Source organism: Oncorhynchus keta, chromosome 23, assembly GCF_023373465.1.
Source record: "Oncorhynchus keta strain PuntledgeMale-10-30-2019 chromosome 23, Oket_V2, whole genome shotgun sequence".
Taxonomy (NCBI): domain Eukaryota; kingdom Metazoa; phylum Chordata; class Actinopteri; order Salmoniformes; family Salmonidae; genus Oncorhynchus; species Oncorhynchus keta.
In genome coordinates this window covers 48,765,221-48,784,037 of record NC_068443.1, presented here as the reverse complement: position 1 = coordinate 48,784,037, position 18,817 = coordinate 48,765,221, and the positions used below count along the sequence as shown (strand labels likewise).

At 45.5% G+C, this 18,817-nt stretch overlaps 1 protein-coding gene and 12 non-coding genes across 17 annotated transcripts in view; all 13 read right to left on the bottom strand.

The window, feature by feature from the left end:
* Positions 1 to 1,890: 1,890 nt before the first annotated feature.
* Positions 1,891 to 18,817, bottom strand: part of LOC118402402 (anoctamin-8-like) — a 31,545-nt gene continuing 14,618 nt past the window's right edge. For 3 of the 5 annotated variants that reach the window (XM_035800575.2, XM_035800577.2, XM_035800579.2), the window contains 10 exons: positions 18,504 to 18,665; positions 14,868 to 15,020; positions 14,010 to 14,136; positions 11,454 to 11,509; positions 11,248 to 11,322; positions 10,484 to 11,140; positions 10,068 to 10,259; positions 7,115 to 7,270; positions 6,218 to 6,328; positions 1,891 to 3,084 (listed from right to left, as the gene is read on the bottom strand). In XM_035800575.2, coding sequence (XP_035656468.1) covers positions 2,437 to 3,084; positions 6,218 to 6,328; positions 7,115 to 7,270; positions 10,068 to 10,259; positions 10,484 to 11,140; positions 11,248 to 11,322; positions 11,454 to 11,509; positions 14,010 to 14,136; positions 14,868 to 15,020; positions 18,504 to 18,665 — 2,337 coding nt within the window. In that variant the 3' untranslated portion in view covers positions 1,891 to 2,436. The remainder of the gene's footprint in view (positions 3,085 to 6,217; positions 6,329 to 7,114; positions 7,271 to 10,067; positions 10,260 to 10,483; positions 11,141 to 11,247; positions 11,323 to 11,453; positions 11,510 to 14,009; positions 14,137 to 14,867; positions 15,021 to 18,503; positions 18,666 to 18,817) is intronic. The other 2 variants (XM_035800576.2, XM_035800578.2) reach the window with 2 other exon arrangements.
* On the bottom strand, positions 15,549 to 15,621 carry trnak-cuu (transfer RNA lysine (anticodon CUU)). The gene has a single exon. It is a non-coding gene; the product is annotated as a tRNA-Lys (tRNA).
* Positions 15,909 to 15,981, bottom strand: trnak-cuu (transfer RNA lysine (anticodon CUU)). Its single transcript has one exon. It is a non-coding gene; the product is annotated as a tRNA-Lys (tRNA).
* trnak-cuu (transfer RNA lysine (anticodon CUU)) lies at positions 16,088 to 16,160 on the bottom strand. Its single transcript has one exon. It is a non-coding gene; the product is annotated as a tRNA-Lys (tRNA).
* trnak-cuu (transfer RNA lysine (anticodon CUU)) lies at positions 16,265 to 16,337 on the bottom strand. Its single transcript has one exon. It is a non-coding gene; the product is annotated as a tRNA-Lys (tRNA).
* trnak-cuu (transfer RNA lysine (anticodon CUU)) lies at positions 16,444 to 16,516 on the bottom strand. Its single transcript has one exon. It is a non-coding gene; the product is annotated as a tRNA-Lys (tRNA).
* trnak-cuu (transfer RNA lysine (anticodon CUU)) lies at positions 16,623 to 16,695 on the bottom strand. The gene has a single exon. It is a non-coding gene; the product is annotated as a tRNA-Lys (tRNA).
* On the bottom strand, positions 16,803 to 16,875 carry trnak-cuu (transfer RNA lysine (anticodon CUU)). Its single transcript has one exon. It is a non-coding gene; the product is annotated as a tRNA-Lys (tRNA).
* Positions 16,983 to 17,055, bottom strand: trnak-cuu (transfer RNA lysine (anticodon CUU)). Its single transcript has one exon. It is a non-coding gene; the product is annotated as a tRNA-Lys (tRNA).
* trnak-cuu (transfer RNA lysine (anticodon CUU)) lies at positions 17,163 to 17,235 on the bottom strand. Its single transcript has one exon. It is a non-coding gene; the product is annotated as a tRNA-Lys (tRNA).
* Positions 17,343 to 17,415, bottom strand: trnak-cuu (transfer RNA lysine (anticodon CUU)). Its single transcript has one exon. It is a non-coding gene; the product is annotated as a tRNA-Lys (tRNA).
* Positions 17,523 to 17,595, bottom strand: trnak-cuu (transfer RNA lysine (anticodon CUU)). Its single transcript has one exon. It is a non-coding gene; the product is annotated as a tRNA-Lys (tRNA).
* Positions 17,703 to 17,775, bottom strand: trnak-cuu (transfer RNA lysine (anticodon CUU)). The gene has a single exon. It is a non-coding gene; the product is annotated as a tRNA-Lys (tRNA).

Below are 18,817 nucleotides of genomic sequence, written 5' to 3'. Positions count from 1 at the left end.
TGAGCATCCGTGAGGTATGTTTTTTTTCTTCTCATGTTGGAATGAACTGAAACATATTTCGTATACACACACAGGTGGCTAGTAAAGAATTTAACTTACAGACGGTAGGAATAGACAGGCTACATGCTAGCTCATGTTATAGTTAGTTATATGTGCATATCCCCTCCTACCTGGAGAGGATACACCTGAAGGGGAGGCTGTTTCTTATTAGCCGCCACACACCTGTCAACTAATCAACCAGATCACCAACTAGTGGGGCTAGCCCTTTAAATACCCCGTCTGCAGTGATTAAGTTCTCTCAATCAAACGGACCACTAGAGAGGAGCTATTGACGACAGTACCAGTTTGCTACATCTATCAAATCATCAGTTAAACCGTCTGAAGCCCTTGTAACAGGATTGCTTCCTCCGTCCCTCTCCTGGGCCTGAACCAAGGACCCTCTGCACACATCGACGACGGTCACCTTCGAAGCATCGTTACCTATCACTTTGACAAAATCTGCGGCCCTTGCAGAGCAAGAGAAACCACTAGGCCTACGTCAAGGTCTCTTGAGTGAGAGAAGTCACCCGATTGAAACGCTACTAGCGCGCACTGCTAACTAGCTAGCCATTTCACACTGGTTACACCTACACAGACCAACGACGCAATCGATTCAATAAAAGGTCATCAGGCTACCCTCTCCTTGTGTTCCGGCAGACATATCCATGGCCTTGCCTCCTACCCAGACTTTAAGCTACACTACATGATCAAAGTATGCGGACACCTGCTCATCTAAAATCTCATTCCAAAATCTTGGGCATTAAAATAGAGTTGGTCCCCCCTTTGCTGTTATAACAGCCTCCACTCTTCTTGGAAGGCTTTCTGCTAAATGTTGGAACATTGCTGCGGAGACTTGCTTCCATTCAGCCATAAGCGAGGTTGATTAGGCCTGGCTCGCAGTTGGTGTTCTAATTCATCCCAGAGGTGTTTGATGTGGTTAAGGTCAGGGCTCTGTGCAGGCCAGTCAAGTTCTTACACACCGCTCTCAACAAAAAAAATCAGTATGGACCTCGCTTTTTGCACGGGGCATTGTCATGCTGAACCAGGAAAGGTCACCCCCCAAACTGTTGCCACAATGGCGGTGAGCTTTACACCACTCAATCCGACGTATGGCATAGCGCATGGTGATCTTGTGTGCGGCTGCTTGTGTAACAGTATAATTTTTAAACCGTCCCCTCGCCCATACCCGGGCGCGAACCAGGGACCTTCTGCGCACAACGACAACAGTCACCCTCGAAGCAACCCATCGCTCCACCATTTGCAGAGCAAGGGGAACTAGAAGGTCTTCCCGATTGAAACGCTATTTAGCGCACACCGCTAACTAAGCTAGCCGTTTCACATCCGTTACACTTGGCCACGGAAACCCATTTCATGAAGTTTCCGACTAACCGTTATAGTGCTGACGTTGCTTACAGAGGCAGTTTGGAACTCGGTAGTTTGTGTTGCAACCAAGGACAGACCATTTTCATGCGCTAAGCGCTTCAGCACCCAGCGGTCCCATTCTGTGAGCTTGTGTGGCCTACCACTTCGCAGCTGAGCTTTTGTTGCTCCTAGATGGTTCCACTTGTTGCACTTCACAGTTGCACAGTAAAAGCACTCTTCAGTAAGGCCATTTTACTGCCAATGTTTGTCAATGGAGATTGCATGGCTGTGTCCATATAATTTTTTGTATATATACACATATATATATAGTGTATTCTATTTTATATCATATTTATCATCCTTGGTGTGGTAGAATGTGTTCAAAACGTGATGCATTACATTTCCTCTGGTCTCATGAAGTTTATTGGAGTGTGTTTTGTATATATACACATATATATAGTGTATTCTATCAAAACGTGATGCATTACATTTCCTCTGGTCTCATGAAGTTTATTGGAGTGTGTTTTGCATCGATGGTACATTCACTATTTCATGTGATAAAATAATTAATAGAAAAACAAAGTTAAGAAAAGTCAAATATCTTTCAGTCACCGTGAAAGTGCTCATTCTGTACTATATAAGATGTCTTTGGCTTATAAGGTGCTGAAAAAGACATTTATTTCAGGCATGCAGATGTTTCGCCATGCAGTCTTATAACTGCATTTAGTTATGGTACTAGGGAGGGCCTCATTCAAGGGGGTAAACTGTTACAATTTGTACATAGTATACACTTAGGGTGTCAGTATATAGAACAGATATAGCCTATATTTACTGTCATATCATTTGGATGGTGGAGAATGAATCCAAAACCTGACCTTACATTACATCTTAGCTTATTTAGTTTATTCAGTATAACCTAAACCATGTTGATATGTTAACAAGAATAACAGGTTATTGTTCTCTGCATCCCTTTCTTACATTTTACATATTGCCATGATGATTGACTAACACATGGAGCCAGAAGTGTCAGTATCGTTAGATTGTCTTGTTTGTTTCTCTCCTCTCGCTCTCAGACGAGGGTAACAACTCGCCTGAGGGAGTTGTATTCAGGTCCTGCCTGATGGGCTGACTGTTAGGAGTCGTTTGGGGGGTAGCATCGCCTGGTTTGGACAGCTGAGGCCCGTTCGCACACACCACTGCCCCCTCTGATCTGCTAAAGCTGAACAGCTTCCCTGGGCTGAAGGTCCTGTTGGGGGACTGGGACCTTTCCTGGTTCACGGACGCAGCCGCCACCACGGTCCCCGGTGCTGGTGTTACCGACAACGGCTCCTTCTTCAACTCCGGAGACTTCCGGAACTTGAAGCTGAGGAAGCCTGCTAGTTTGGCTTCTCCCCCGGTTGGCGACTGAGGGGTGAGGGCTGTGCCTGAGGAGAACTTCCCCTGCTGGGGGAAGATCTGCTTGAGCTTCATTACATTGCTGTTGCCCAGCAGAGAGCTGGGTCTCTTGGGCTTGTCCACAGGCTTCCACTGGGCCTTCTCATGGTGGTGCTGTTTGTCAGCCTTGTGGTACTCGCTTTCCTGCTGGGCCTCGGCCTGGAGCTCCACCTGACGCTGCAGCTCCTCCTCCTCAAGCTGCCTCCTCAGCTGTTGCTGGGAGTGCTGCTGGGCCTGACGCTCGTGCTTCTGCATATGAACAAGGTAATACTGTATGTATAATATGTGGCAGAAAGAAAGCAGACTTGGCAGGCAACACTATCTGTAACCACGTTCCCATCCACAGTTTTTATGCGAGTAAAGTCATATATCATATATTATATCATAAGTTTCAGTGTCATTTTCGAAATGCCGGCAGATCATTTGTTAATTCGACATGATGGGATCTTTTTGCGTCGGTAAAATGTATTATGCTGGAAATGGCGGTGGAAATGCCTTTATACTTAAATGTTGATATAATAACCATCACATCATCGTAAATTTGGAGACACCCGATGATATGGTATGTGGTCCTCCCACTACGACTCGGGAGACAGTTTATTAGGCTACACTACAGTTTGTTTGGTCCGCACTACTCGCTGCCATTTCCGACTCACTCTTCCACGCCCAAACTCCAGCCACGTCTTCCTTCAAAAACACAACAGCCTTAAGAAAGTCTTCTTCTTAGGCCTTGGATATCATTCACCGTTTAGTCCACTTTTATCCATGGATTAGCAACATTTTACTTCTCATTCTGAACAAGTCATATGACATTACATGCATGCACTTCCGTCTGCTCTGGACTTTACATCGAGAGCCATGATTTCCTCTCGACAGCTGCTCTTGACGTCTTTCCTACTTCAAACTTTGAATTTCGGCGGATTTTTGGACAAACATCCGTGGTGCGTGAAAACATCCCCATAACATGCTGACCACACCACTCTCATTACGTGTGCAAGCATTGCAAAATAAATGTACACGATACATGTTATTCAATCATTTCATCCAAACTGCTCGCGAGCGTCTGCATAGCCAGGCGCTACAATATAACTTGGTTCTATTTTTTTGACGCAAGTTTGCTGCAACACGCTGCTGCTAGTCCCGCCTCTACCAACTCCTCATTGATTTAAGGAGCATATCCATGTGGGTGTTTGAAAGCTGAACTGAGGTCCATACTCTAGTCCAGTTGGTGGTGGCAATGCACCTATAAAGTCCACAGAAGACGACTGAAGGAGGAGAGATTATTAGAAACTAACAAAATGTCCCCCTTTTTTCTGTGGATTAACTGTCGGAGTAAAAACCACACAATTTTGACTCAAAATGGGTCAAAATTCTACAAATATCCGCGACAAAAAGGACCTTGTGCATTTCAGGTGAAATAACACCCTAATGTTTATATCCCAGGACAAATTAGCTAGCAACAGCAAGCTAGCTAGCTAAATTACCATGAATTTTTAATGCATTTTTCGACCTGTCCCCAAATTAATATAGTTGGTTCAGAGTTCGGTTTGATATTTCAACCTGCGTGTCCTGATCACGTCTGGTGTAGGTGGACAAAATCAACATGCGCGCGAGCGGTTGGTCGGACTGGCGCGAACGGTTCGGTCAGCATGTTAGAGTAGAGTGTTCGTTCTCCACTGATCAAATTTGATCAACTCAATTGTCAAAAGAGACGACATCTTGCCTTGTAGTGCAGATAACTGTACAAAACAAAATGATTTGTTGCCACTCCTGGCCCTGTCGCAGAATGCTTCCTTATGACTGCATGTGATAAGATAGCCTACTACAAGGGATTTTATTAACCAGCTTCATGAGGTAGTCACCTGGAATGCTTTTCCAACAGTCTTGAAGGAGTTCCCACATACGCTGAGCACTTGTTGGATGCTTTTCCGTCACTCTGCGGTCCAACTCATCCCAAACCATCTCAATTGGGTTGAGTTTGGATGAATGTGGAGGCCAGGTCATCTGATGCAGCACTCCATCACTCTCCTTCTTGGTCAAATAGCCCTTACACATCTTGGAGGTGTGTTTTGGGTCATCCGGTTGAAAAACAAATGATATTCTCATTTTTGGAATCATCAGACCAAAGGACAGATTTCTTCCGTTCTAATGTCCACTGCTCGTGTTTCTTGACCTAAGCAAGTCTCTTCTTCTTATTGGTTCCCTTAAGTAGTGGTTTCTTTTCAGCAATTCGACCATGAAGGCCTGATTCACGCATTCTCTGAACAGTTGATGTTGAGATGTGTCTTTTACTTGAACTCTGTGAAGCATTTATTTGGGCTGCAATCTGAGGTGCAGTTAATTGACGATTTCTGAGGCTGGAATGAACTTAACCTCTGCAGCAGAGGTAACTCTGAGTCTTCCTTTCCTGACCTTCATGTCTTAAAGTAATGATGGACTGTTGTTTCTCTTGGCTATTTTGACCTGTTCTTGCCATAATATGGACTTGGTCTTTTACTAAATCGGGCCATCTTCTGTATACCAACCCTACCTTGTCACAACAAAACTGATTGGCTCAAACACATTAAGAAAAGACATTCCACAAATGAACTTTTAACAAGGTACACCTGTTAATTGAAATGCATTCCAGGTGACTACCTCCTGAAGCTGGTTGAGAGAATGCCAAGAGTGTGCAAAGTTGGCATCAAGGCAAAGGGTGGCTACTTTGAAGAATCTCAAATATAAAATATAAAATATATTTGTATTTTTTATTTGACTTTTTTGGTTACTACATGATTCCATATGTGTTATTTTATAGTTTTGATGTCTTCACTATTATTCTACAATGTAGAAAATTGTAAAAAGAAAGAAAAATCCTGGAATGAGTAGGAGTGTCAACTTTTGACTGATACTGTAAACTTACGCAAAAAAAGTACATTTTGTGTGCACTATATCATCACGCACTGTTTAAAAAAAAATCCGCAACAAGTCTTTTTGGTGGAAACATACCACTGGTGGGGAAATGTACATATTTTCTTTATGCAGATTCTAGAATATTCGCATGCAAATCTGTCACCAATTGGATGGAAACCTAGCTTGTGACCAGCTTTGGTTTGTTCCATGACTGTGTAAAGTTAGATGCCATATGCTGACATCAGCTTTCATGACTGTATGAAATATGTCATGACATTATGACAGCATTATGTTATTATGAAGGCCAACGTTAACAGAGGGTTTTGTCAGTACAAAAGGATGCCCTTCCGTATGTATCAGAAAATGCAAAGAAAATCCACCAAAAGGACACAAACTTGGAGGATGTTAGTGATTGACAAGGGTGAGATGCGAAGTACATTATATGCTCTGTGGATTAAGCCAAGAGTGTTTTAGAGCTATGCGACTGTACCTTGAAAGCCTCCCTTCGACGGTACTCTAATTTGGCCATCTCGTCTGCGACCCATCCAGGGATATCAGGGATGGCCACATGGATGACGTATTTGAGGAGGATGGCAAAATGCTGTATATCCCAAAACAAGAAAGGAAACAAACACTGACATGAGAACACAGAAAATTATAGATTGCTGGTATCAAATCCTAGATGCCATTGCCTGCCGTTGTGCCCTTGAGCAAGGCACTTAAACCCCCCCCCACAACAACTGCTCTGCGGGCATCCAATGTGGCAGCCCCTTGCTCCAACCTCTCCAACCTATGTATGTATGTGTGTCTTACGGAGGGTTTGGGATAAAGCGGACGTCAAATTTCAGTTAGACCTTGCGCACAATTGAGGAATAATGTGATCTTAACCTATACCAGAGTGGATAGAGTATGTGTGATGTTGCAATGCTGTGTGTGGTGTGTAGAGGGAGCTGCTTGCTCTTCTCAAGCCCGTCTAGATCAGCCGGTGAAGCATCAGACTCTGACTCTCAGGGTCTTGGGTTTGAGCCACACATTGGGCACAAGCACTTTAGCAATAGTTTCTCAGTTACCTGTCCTTTCCTTTTTCAGTTTGAAGAGAACACAATGTAGATCTAACCTATTGTACAATGCTGCAATTGATATTCAAAACAAGATGTCATCTTTGAGTGAAGGCTATTTACTTGTGTTTAGATAACACCTCCTCCTTTTTTTGCTATGGTCCATTGTTTTATATTCTGTAATCTTTGTGGATCTATGTACAGTGTCCTTGGTTTTGATAAAGGTAGTATATAAAAAGTACCACAATTGCTACGATTGATGTCTGTATTTGTGGCATCGATCTACTCGGTGTCACAGAGTGAAGACAAAATGGCTGACTACGTTTTACCTCCAGTACCACGATGGAGATGATGACCATCTCAGGGCTCAGCCAGGGGAAGAGACGCTGCAGCTGACCACACTGGCCAATGAGATAACAGTTCACCATAATGGCTATCAAGCCCATGGCCTCCATTGCTGTCTGCACACAGAGAGAGTGAAATCTCTGAGGAAAAATAACTTTATGAAATAAATAACAGTTAGCGTGCTTTTTTGCAGAGATGCTTGAAATGCATGATTCTAAAATGGTTATCTGACCTTAATTGCAAGTGGGGTAAATATACACTGAGTGTACAAATCATTATGAACACCTGTTCTTTCCAAGATATAGACTGACCAGGTGAATCCAGATGAAAGCTATGATCCCTTATTCAAATCAAATCAGTGTAAATGCGAGTGTCGCAAAATGCTTGTGTTTCCAGTTCCGACAGTGCAGTAATATCTAACAAGTGACCTAACAATTGACCAACAACTACCAAATACACACAAATCTAAAGGGGTGAATGAGAATATATAAATATATGGATGAGCGATATCTGAGCGGCATAGGCAAGGTGCAATAGATGGTATAAATACATTATTAAAGTGGCATTGTTTAAAGTGACTAGTGATCCATTTATTAAGTGACCAGTGATTGGGTCTCAATGTAGGCAGAAGCCTCTGAGTTAGTGATTGCTGATTAGCAGTCTGATGGCCTTGAGATAGAAGTTGTTTTTAAGTCTCTCGGTCCCAGCTTTGATGCACCTGTACTGACCTCGCCTCCTGGAAGATAGTGGTGTGAACAGGCAGTGGCTCGGGTGGTTGTTGTCCTTGATTATCTTTTTGGCCTTTCTGTGACATTGGATGCTGTAGGTGTCATGGAGGGCAGGTAGTTTGCCCCGGTGATGCGTTGTGCAGACCGCACCACCCTCTGGAGAGCCTTGCGGTTGAGGGCGGTGCAGTTGCGTGATATAACCTGACAGGATGCTCTCGATTGTGCATCTTTAAAGGTTTGTCAGGGTTTTGGGTGACAAGCCACATTTCTTCAGCCTCCTGAGGTTGAAGAGGCGCTATTGCACCTCTCTTTTGGTACTGGAACAATGGTGGCCATCTTGAAGCATGTGGGGACAGCAGACTGGGATAGGGAGCAATTTAATATGTAAGGACAACACACCAGCAAGCTGGTCTGCACGCAGCTAGGGATGCCGTCTGGGCCAACAGCCTTGCGAGGGTTAACACGTTTAAATGTTTTACTCACATCGGCCACAGAGATGGAGAGGGGTGGTTCATCCTGTTTGAGTTTCTGCTTATAAGACGGTAGGAGTTCCTGTATGTTGTTATTATTACGCCATCTTCCCAGAGAGGAGTTCTGTTGGTTCTGTTGCATGGAGAAGCCCGGTGGTCGAACTGATCCCGAGAGAGGAGTTCTGTTGGTTCTGTTGCATGGAGAAGCCCGGTGGTCGAACTGATCCCGAGAGAGGAGTTCTGTTGGTTCTGTTGCATGGAGAAGCCCGGTGGTCGAACTGATCCCGAGAGAGGAGTTCTGTTCCCGAGAGAGGAGGTTCTGTTGCATGGAGAAGCCCGGTGGTGGTCGAGAGAAGTTCTGTTGGTTCTGTTGCATGAGCCCGGTGGTCCCGATCCCGAGAGGAGTTCTGTTGGCGCGATGCATGGAGAAGCCCGGTGGTCGAACTGATCCCGAGAGAGGAGTTCTGTTGGTTCTGTTGCATGGAGAAGCCCGGTGGTCGAACTGATCCCGAGAGAGGAGTTCTGTTGGTTCTGTTGCATGGAGAAGCCCGGTGGTCGAACTGATCCCGAGAGAGGAGTTCTGTCGGCGCGATGCATGGAGAAGCCCGGTGGTCGAACTGATCCCGAGAGAGCCATGTTTCCATGAAACAGAGAATGTTACAATCTCTGATGTCTCTCTGGAAGGCAACCCTTGCTCGAATTTCATCTACCTTGTTGTCAAGAGACTGGATATTTGCGAGTAGTATACTCAGGGGCGGTGGGCGATGTGCACGTCTATGGAACCTGACCTGGAGGTCGCTCCATCTGCGGCGCCGTTGTTCTAGGTCAGCTTCTGGGATTAGGTCCATTGTCCTGGCTGGTGGTCCGAACAGAGGATCCGCTTCGGGAAAGTCGTATTCCTGGACGTAGTGCTGGTAAGTTGACGTCGCTCTGATATCCAATAGTTCTTCCCGGCTGTATGTAATAAGACTTAAGATTTCCTGGGGTAACAATGTAAGAAATAATGCATAAAAAAAAAAAAAAAAATACTGCATAGTACTCGAAGCGAGGCGACCATCTCTGTCGGCGCCATATTGTTTTTCAGTATATTCACGTAATTTAAACATACAGTATATAGATTTACATGGAGTGTATTGATGTCACTTGTTAAATCCACTTCAATCATTGTAGATGAAGGAGGGGGAGACAACAGGTTAAAGAAGGATTTTTAAGCCTTGAGACAGTTGAGACATGGATTGTGTATGTGTGCTATTCAGAGGGTGAAAGGCAACACAAAACGAAGAAAAAAGTGCCTTTGAACGGGGTACCAGGCGCACATGTTTGTGTCAAGAACTGCAACGCTGCTGGATTTTTCACACTTAACTGTCCACCAGCCAACTGGACGCGACTGTGGGAAGCATTGGAGTCAACATGGGCACAGCATCCCTGTGGAACGCTTTCGACACCTTGCAGAGTCCAGATTAATTGAGGCTGTTCAGAGAGGGTGCAATTCATTATTTGGAAGGTGTTCTTAATGTTTTGTACACTCAGTGTAAATCTATATACTGTATGTCTAAATTACGTGAATATACTGTCCGTCCTGGGTTATTCCAGGATAAACTCATATTGGAGAGTAGGAGTGCTGACCTAGGATGATTTTTGCCATTTAGATCATAATGAATAGGATTATATGAACAAGGGGGGCCTGATTCTAGATCAACACTCCTACTATGAAACATATTTTAAATACGGGCCCAGACCTGCCACTGTCCAATGCTCTCCACCCTCTGGGCAAAGGGCCTCTGGAGGCCTGTGCAGAGCTTCAAGGCGTCACTCCGGATTTCGATGATGTTGTTGATGAGGGCCCACATGGCAGCCAGCGGAAAGGCGGAGGAGAAGAGCACCACGTAGCCAAACTGGATGAACATCTCCTGGTAGTCCTGCAGGGTGTCCTGTTGGGTCAGAGGTCAAAGTCGCATAGTCACAAAGTCACATAGAATAGCATTTGTGTTTCAAATCACTTTTTATTTTAAATTTGAATGTACTGCTGCATGTACCAGGTACTAACACTAGCCAGAAATACTCTCCAAGTCCATTAAATTAAACTAAACACGTGTCCAATATAAACTGACAGCAGGTCAGGTGCATAACAACAGATCTGATGACTAAGACACACCTCATATGTCTGCATGCAGCTCTCAACCTCTGCTTGGCTGAGAATGACAGACTTGGGCTCATCAGGCGGGTCAATCCAGGACTTTGTTGCCTTTTTCTCTGGAATTGGACTCTTCCATCTCTGACATACTAGCGTGTCATAGCCATTTGGTGGGGAGACACTAGTCTCCTTGGTCTCAGAGGACTCATAGGTGACAATGTCAGTGACTATCTCAAAGACGCTGGAAGGATCCATGCCCTCCTCCACCAACGTGGGACTGTCCTCCAAGAAGCTGTCCTCTGGCTGGGTCGCCAAGGCAATGTCCCTGGCAACATGCACCTTCTCATTGAAGCTAATCTTCCGTTGCCTCAGTGTGTAATTTATGTCCCACTCTTCCTCTGTAAACCTATAGCCAGCTTTTAGATCTCCTCTCTTCTTCTGTTCTGTCTGTCCAGGAAGTGTGGCAGGGCCTTTGGGGCTTAGCAGGGACTGGATAGTCCATGAAGCCTGGGACTTTCCTAGAGCCAAGCGGCTGTATTTGAGCACTATGGCCTGGAGAATCTCCCACACGACCTTGGGGGTAAATACTCCTAGTTTGTGATGCTCGTACAGATAAGGCTGGAGCACTTCCTTGATGTTCTGGAGGAACTGGCGGAAGATCAGGAGAGTGGCTAGCGTCTGTGAGGAGACAGTGTGAGTGATTCAGTTGCTATTCCTTGGGTATTTTTGTTGTTTGTTTGTTCAATCATGTTTTCCATTATCCAAATCTAATTGACAGATTTTACCTCCTTCAGTCGCTCCATGTCCTTGAGGTAGAATCCGATGTAGAAAAGGCTAAGGTAAGAATTGATAAACTCAAACTGCAAAATGAAGAGAAGGACTTTAAATCAGACATGGCATTTCTAAACATATACACAAAAGTGTTAGTCAATAATACACCCCCGTGAATAACAGTGGTTAGTATGGTCGAAAGAAGAAATATCTAACTTACAAAAACCATTTTAATGATGAGATTATTCTCATAGGCACTCTGAAGTCTGTAGTTCTCTGTAAGAAAATAATACCAATCATCAAAAGACATCGCTCCATTTGATACTGGTTACTGAACAAACCTGTATGATCACTTTGTACAACACTACATACCTGGTTTGAGGAGTTAGCGAGGTGACTTTGGTCAATTTTTGAGTTCAACTCGGGATATCCGGGGCTACAGAAGTGGCTCACATTTTAGACAGGTACCTTTACATTTAACGATTCCTTCAGAACTAACCTGCTCCAGGGCAGGCTAACTCAGGGCTAACTCTGTTTATCCTGTATCCAGAACTAACCTGCTCCAGGGCAGGCTAACTCAGGGCTAACTCTGTTTATCCTGTATCCAGAACTAACCTGCTCCAGGGCAGGCTAACTCAGGGCTAACTCTGTTTATCCTGTATCCAGAACTAACCTGCTCCAGGGCAGGCTAACTCAGGGCTAACTCTGTTTATCCTGTATCCAGAACTAACCTGCTCCAGGGCAGGCTAACTCAGGGCTAACTCTACTAATCCTGAATGAAATGCCTGAGCTGCAAGTTGAGGACCAATTGAACCAGGTTTCCTCCCTTTGACAAAGATTGCGTCATCGGCATCTTCATTTGAGGCAAACGACTGATTTAAATATTGTTTCTGTGTGTGTTTAAGAAATAGTCATGTTAAAATACTTAATGAAAATATTTTTATCGATAGGAATGGGGGGAAAAAGCACACATTAATAAGCACACCAAAGACGACATTAACAATAAGTAATAAAATAAAGACGGGACTTGTAAAAGCCTACTTCACACCAAAGCCTGCTAAATCTGCAAGATCACTTTTGTTACATTTGGACTTCGTCACAAATGTGGCACTGAATCGCCCCTGGATGTTTCAGCATTGTCTCAATGAAGAGTTCGGCATTCGACTAGCCACGTGCGACATGCACGCACAGTTTAAAGTCTGCTAGAGTTAGTGGCAGGTGGATGAGCCACCGTCAGTGGCGTAGCGGTGCCTGGAGAAGTGTGTATACTCTAATTTTGCTAAAATAAATCCAAACGGCCCCGCCCGGTGAAGGAAAGGCGCCCTGTGTGAAAAATTTGGAGAAACCGTGACATACTCTGAATGATCTAAAATGATAAATCCCATATTGGTGTTTCACAGTCAGGCCAACCCAAGCTGTACTGAGCAAGAAGGCTAATAGTAGGCCCACTATTGAAATAGATAAATGAGGCTGTCAACTGAGTCAGAAATTCACAGGTTTCAGATTTGTATTTTTTTTCTTCTGGTTTTCCCTCTCAAAGTCACACTTTTATTCATAGAAAAACAACAAATTGCACATTTTAAGTCCACAACAAAAACCACATCAGGTGACCACTTTTGAGGTCTGTTTTGTTACCCTTTTATTCAAGTGTGCAGGCACCTAGCACTGTTGTTTGGTTAGCGGTGTTTCAGTAGCGCACATGAAATGGAGTATGCAAAACAAATGGCCACTGTATTGATGCAAATAATCACGATATTATTCTGCCAGGTACTAGGTAATAGGCTACTTTATAGCTAGTTAACATTTAACCGAGAAGATTTTTGTGAAAGCCTTTCCATCTACCCGAAGACAGTTAGGCCTATCATTAGCGCCAATATATTTTTTTCTGTTCCTTAGTTGTTTGAAACATGGACATTTTACTTCATATTGTGAGGTCTTACCTTGTTTCAAAAGTAGCCAAAAACTGATCATAGGAATGTTGAGGGATTTTTTAAAAACACTTCCTCATATGCGCTCTCCTGTTCTATTGGTTTTCAAATCAACTTTCTTGTCTATTGTCTAGCAGCCAAAGGCATTATCCTCGTCACAGTATTAGCAAACCACGATAATTGTTGCATCTTTAGATCTCCCCCTTTTTAAAATTCAAACAGATATTTCCATCTCTGTCCATGAAACCGCTTGCTTGCGGTGAGCATTTTAGAACAGTGTTTTCCGACAAATTGCATTTTGGAACATTCGCGTGTAGGCCTACACTACCACCATGTGCACATTGCTGCACTTAAAATGTGAAAAAAATAACAATTTTTATCCAAATTCTAAGCGAAACATTCAGATCTTTTCCATCGGCCTTATTAATTTATACGCCGTGTACCTCCACATCACTAATTTGATACCCATCAGTGGGGATTAAGAAATGAGTATATGCAATGCCGACTGAAAGAATACTGGGTATGTGACGTATACCTGCGTATAGCCTCCACTACACCATCGTCCACAGTCGTAATACGGATGAAAAGCTAACTGAAGCTGGTTATCTTTTGAAAACCCTGAGTAGATCTCGCCCTCTGATGAGATCAAAGCCAGTGTTCTTAAAGCATCTCAGACTAAGAGTGCTGATCTAGGATCAGTTTAGCCTTGCATATCATAATGAATAAGATTACATGGACAGGGAGGGACCTGATCCTAGATCCGTACTTCTATTCTGAGATGGGTGCTCACTGTTCCAATCATTCCTGACCTGTTGCTGATATGAATGAATCTCAGCTGCACAGCTTACCCATATAATTGAGCCAATGGGCGATCTTCCTATACACCTCATCACATACAGTCACAACGATGGCCAGCAACATTTTAGGAATGAATCGTGTGATACTGGGTAACTCCTTAATTTCCATCACAAACTCCTATAAAAAAAGGAGATAAACCACAACATGGGCATATTGAATTACAGAAAGACAGGTTAATTAACACTGTAGCCATTCTCTTGTATCTTAAAAGTGACTACTCCTCAAAAGTTAATGGGTTTGCATGTGATTTAAATGGGATAGTGTATTTAAATGGGGCGGCAGGTAGCCTAGTGGTTAGAGTGTTGGGACGGCAGGTAGCCTAGTGGTTAGAGTGTTGGGACGGCAGGTAGCCTAGTGGTTAGAGTGTTGGGACGGCAGGTAGCCTAGTGGTTAGAGTGTTGGGACGGCAGGTAGGCTAGTGGTTAGAGTGTTGGGACGGCAGGTAGCCTAGTGGTTAGAGCATTGGGCCAGTAACTGAAAGGTTGCTAGATTGAATCCCTGAGCTGACAAGGTAAAAAAAATGTGTCATTCTGCCCCTGAACAAGGCAGTTAACCCACTGTTCCTGGACTGTCATTGTAAATAAGAATTTGTTCTTAACTGACTTGCCTCGTTCAAAGAAAAAAAAATCTCTGTAAAAAAAAAAAAAAAAAAAAGCACTAATCGTACCTGACATTAACACTACCAAGTGCTTTGACGAAAGGAGCTAAACGTGTCAGCAATACATATTATTAACGGGAATTAAGCTGCCGCCCTGAACCTTCTCGCAATACCGGACTGTGTTTGATGATCATGACTTTTGGGAATATGTCGGATGAGGCTATTTCCTGTTGACTTCGCTGTCTCTTACCTGCATCTCCAGACAGACGAGCATGGCCAAGAAGACGAAGCAGAGACAGAGGAGACAGATGGGGAGGCTGACCATCCACCTGAACATTGTCCTCTTCCAGGGTGGGTAGTATAACTCCTCACAGCCTGTTATTGGACTGCACCGCTTCACACCCTGCACACAGAGATACAGGCTTCGTCGAGCACCAACTAAAATGCTTGCGCCCAGACTGGGGCTTGAACCCACGACCCTGAGACTAAGAGTCGCTTTACTGAGTGAGCTAGCTCCGCCTTTATAAACCACAGGAGGCATGTGTCCCCGAAAAGATAAGACAGTAGTTGAGAAGCGGCTAACACATTACAGTACAACGTGGGGCTCGAACCAACAACCCTGAGATGAAGAGTCCCACACGAGCAAGCCAGGCCTGATAGCAACAGTGACAACGGCCTGTTTAGAAACCACAGGAGGCATGTGTCCCCCCAAAGACACAATGGTCGTTGAGAAGATCAGGACCGCCAGCTAAAACATTTACGCCCAACGTGGGGCTCGAACCCACGACCCTGAGATTAAGAGTCTCATGCTCTACCGACTGAGCCTGATAGCAACAGTGACAACGGACTGTTTAGAAACCACAGGAGGCATGTGTCCCCCCAAAGATCCAATGGTAATTGAGAAGATCAGGACCGCCAGCTAAAACATTTACGCCCAACGTGGGGCTCGAACCCACGACCCTGAGATTAAGAGTCTCATGCTCTACCGACTGAGCTAGCCGGGCCTGATAGCAACAGTGACAACGGACTGTTTAGAAACCACAGGAGGCATGTGTCCCCCCAAAGACACAATGGTCGTTGAGAAGATCAGGACCGCCAGCTAAAACATTTACAACCAACGTGGGGCTCGATCCCACGACCCTGAGATTAAGAGTCTCATGCTCTACCGACTGAGCTAGCCGTGCCTGATAGCAACAGTGACAACGGCCTGTTTAGAAACCACAGGAGGCATGTGTCCCCCCAAAGACTCAATGGTAGTTGAGAAGATCAGGACCGCCAGCTAAAACATTTACGCCCAACGTGGGGCTCGAACCCAGGACCGTGAGATTAAGAGTCTCATGCCCTACCGACTGAGCTAGCCGGGCCTGATAGCAACAGTGACAACGGCCTGTTTAGAAACCACAGGAGGCATGTGTCCCCCAAAGATCTAATGGTAATTGAGAAGATCAGGACCGCCAGCTAAAACATTTACGCCCAACGTGGGGCTCGAACCCACGACCCTGAGATTAAGAGTCTCATGCTCTACCGACTGAGCTAGCCGGGCGTGATAGCAGCAGTGACAACGGACTGTTTAGAAACCACAGGAGGCATGTCCCCCAAAGAGACAATGGTAGTTGAGAAGATCAGGACCGCCAGCTAAAATATTTACGCCCAACGTGGGGCTCGAACCCAGGACCCTGAGATTAAGAGTCTCATGCCCTACCGACTGAGCTAGCCGGGCCTGATAGCAACAGTGACAACGGCCTGTTTAGAAACCACAGGAGGCATGTGTCCCCCAAAGACACAATGGTAGTTGAGAAGATCAGGACCGCCAGCTAAAACATTTACGCCCAACGTGGGGCTCGAACCCACGACCCTGAGATTAAGAGTCTCATGCTCTACCGACTGAGCTAGCCGGGCCTGATAGCAACGGTGACAACGGCCTGTTTAGAAACCACAGGAGGCATGTGTCCCCCAAAGACACAATGGTAGTTGAGAAGATCAGGACCGCCAGCTAAAACATTTACGCCCAACGTGGGGCTCGAACCCACGACCCTGAGATTAAGAGTCTCATGCTCTACCGACTGAGCTAGCCGGGCCTGATAGCAACAGTGACAACGGCCTGTTTAGAAACCACAGGAGGCATGTGTCCCCCCAAAGACACAATGGTAGTTGAGAAGATCAGGACCGCCAGCTAAAACATTTACGCCCAACGTGGGGCTCGAACCCACGACCCTGAGATTAAGAGTCTCATGCTCTACCGACTGAGCTAGCCGGGCCTGATAGCAACAGTGACAACGGCCTGTTTAGAAACCACAGGAGGCATGTGTCCCCCCAAAGACACAATGGTAGTTGAGAAGATCAGGACCGCCAGCTAAAACATTTACGCCCAACGTGGGGCTCGAACCCACGACCCTGAGATTAAGAGTCTCATGCTCTACCGACTGAGCTAGCCGGGCCTGATAGCAACACTGACAACGGCCTGTTTAGAAACCACAGGAGGCATGTGTCCCCCCAAAGACACAATGGTAGTTGAGAAGATCAGGACCGCCAGCTAAAACATTTACGCCCAACGTGGGGCTCGAACCCACGACCCTGAGATTAAGAGTCTCATGCTATACCGACTGAGCTAGCCGGGCATGATAGCAACGGTGACAACGGCCTGTTTAGAAACCACAGGAGGCATGTGTCCCCCCAAAGACACAATGGTAGTTGAGAAGATCAGGACCGCCAGCTAAAACATTTACGCCCAACGTGGGGCTCGAACCCACGACCCTGAGATTAAGAGTCTCATGCTCTACCGACTGAGCTAGCCGGGCCTGATAGCAACGGTGACAACGGCCTGTTTAGAAACCACAGGAGGCATGTGTCCCCCCAAAGACACAATGGTAGTTGAGAAGATCAGGACCGCCAGCTAAAACATTTACGCCCAACGTGGGGCTCGAACCCACGACCCTGAGATTAAGAGTCTCATGCTCTACCGACTGAGCTAGCCGGGCCTGATAGCAACAGTGACAACGGCCTGTTTAGAAACCACAGGAGGCATGTCCCCCCCCAAAGACACAATGGTAGTTGAGAAGATCAGGACCGCCAGCTAAAACATTTACGCCCAACGTGGGGCTCGAACCCACGACCCTGAGATTAAGAGTCTCATGCTCTACCGACTGAGCTAGCCGGGCCTGATAGCAACAGTAACAACTGCCCGTCAGGAGGCATGTCTCCCTGCCCCAACCCTTGGAATTCACACAACACTCTCCAAGCCTAGAGCTCATATTACTTATCACCGTAGACCCGTAAACTCTGGCCCTGGAACAACCCTGGAAAAGCTACTTGAGGCTGGTGATGGAATTTGTACTCTGGCCATAGTCCTGAAGGAACCAAACAGCACTGGTAGTAATCTAAGGCTGGGCTTCAAACGAAGGTGTGTTGTAGAGCGCTATCGACAATACGTCTTTTAAATGCAATGTTCCCAGATGCAGATGTCGGCTCAATCGGAAAGTACCTTTAAATGTCAATGGCTCTACAACGCGCCACAGATTGAATCTCGGACTAATCTCCAGATCTAAAGTATTGCGCAATTGGCCCGCTGCTCGATCAAGTTCTGGGTCCAAACATTTTAAGAGAAGAGATGAAGAGATGCTAGAACGAGGAGCGGAACCAGAACGAGGAGCTCCACCCTCTCTCTTTGCACGTTACATCACGTATGTTCCACCCCCTTCCAAAATTAGAAAGATTCTAACACCTTTGAAATCACGATATGTCCAAATAACCAGTGACTTTTGCTCATTAGCCCACATTCCTTCCCGACAGATTCTACGGTACCAGCTATGTTTACATAGATCTGTCCATGAGAGATTCATCTCAGCCTAACTCTGAAATGAGTAGGATGCAATAATAGGACACTCACCCGAAACTGGCGACGGGGCTCCTCAAGGGGCTCGGCGGGGGTGTCTAGTGTTCCCCACATGTGTGCCAGCTCGGCCTCTCTCCGCTTCCATCTCTCCAGGAAGAGCGTCGCCCAAACCACGTTGAAAAGGGCAAACACTACACAGCAGATGTCCTGGCTGGTCTGTCCGGGAGTGGGTGAGCCACATGAGATACATACAAAACACAGGGACCTTTGTACAGTAACTCTAAAGAGCAAAGGGACTGTATCATTTTTACATTGAAGTAATTTCGCAGACGCTCTTAATCCAGAGCGAATTAGATGAGCAATTAGGG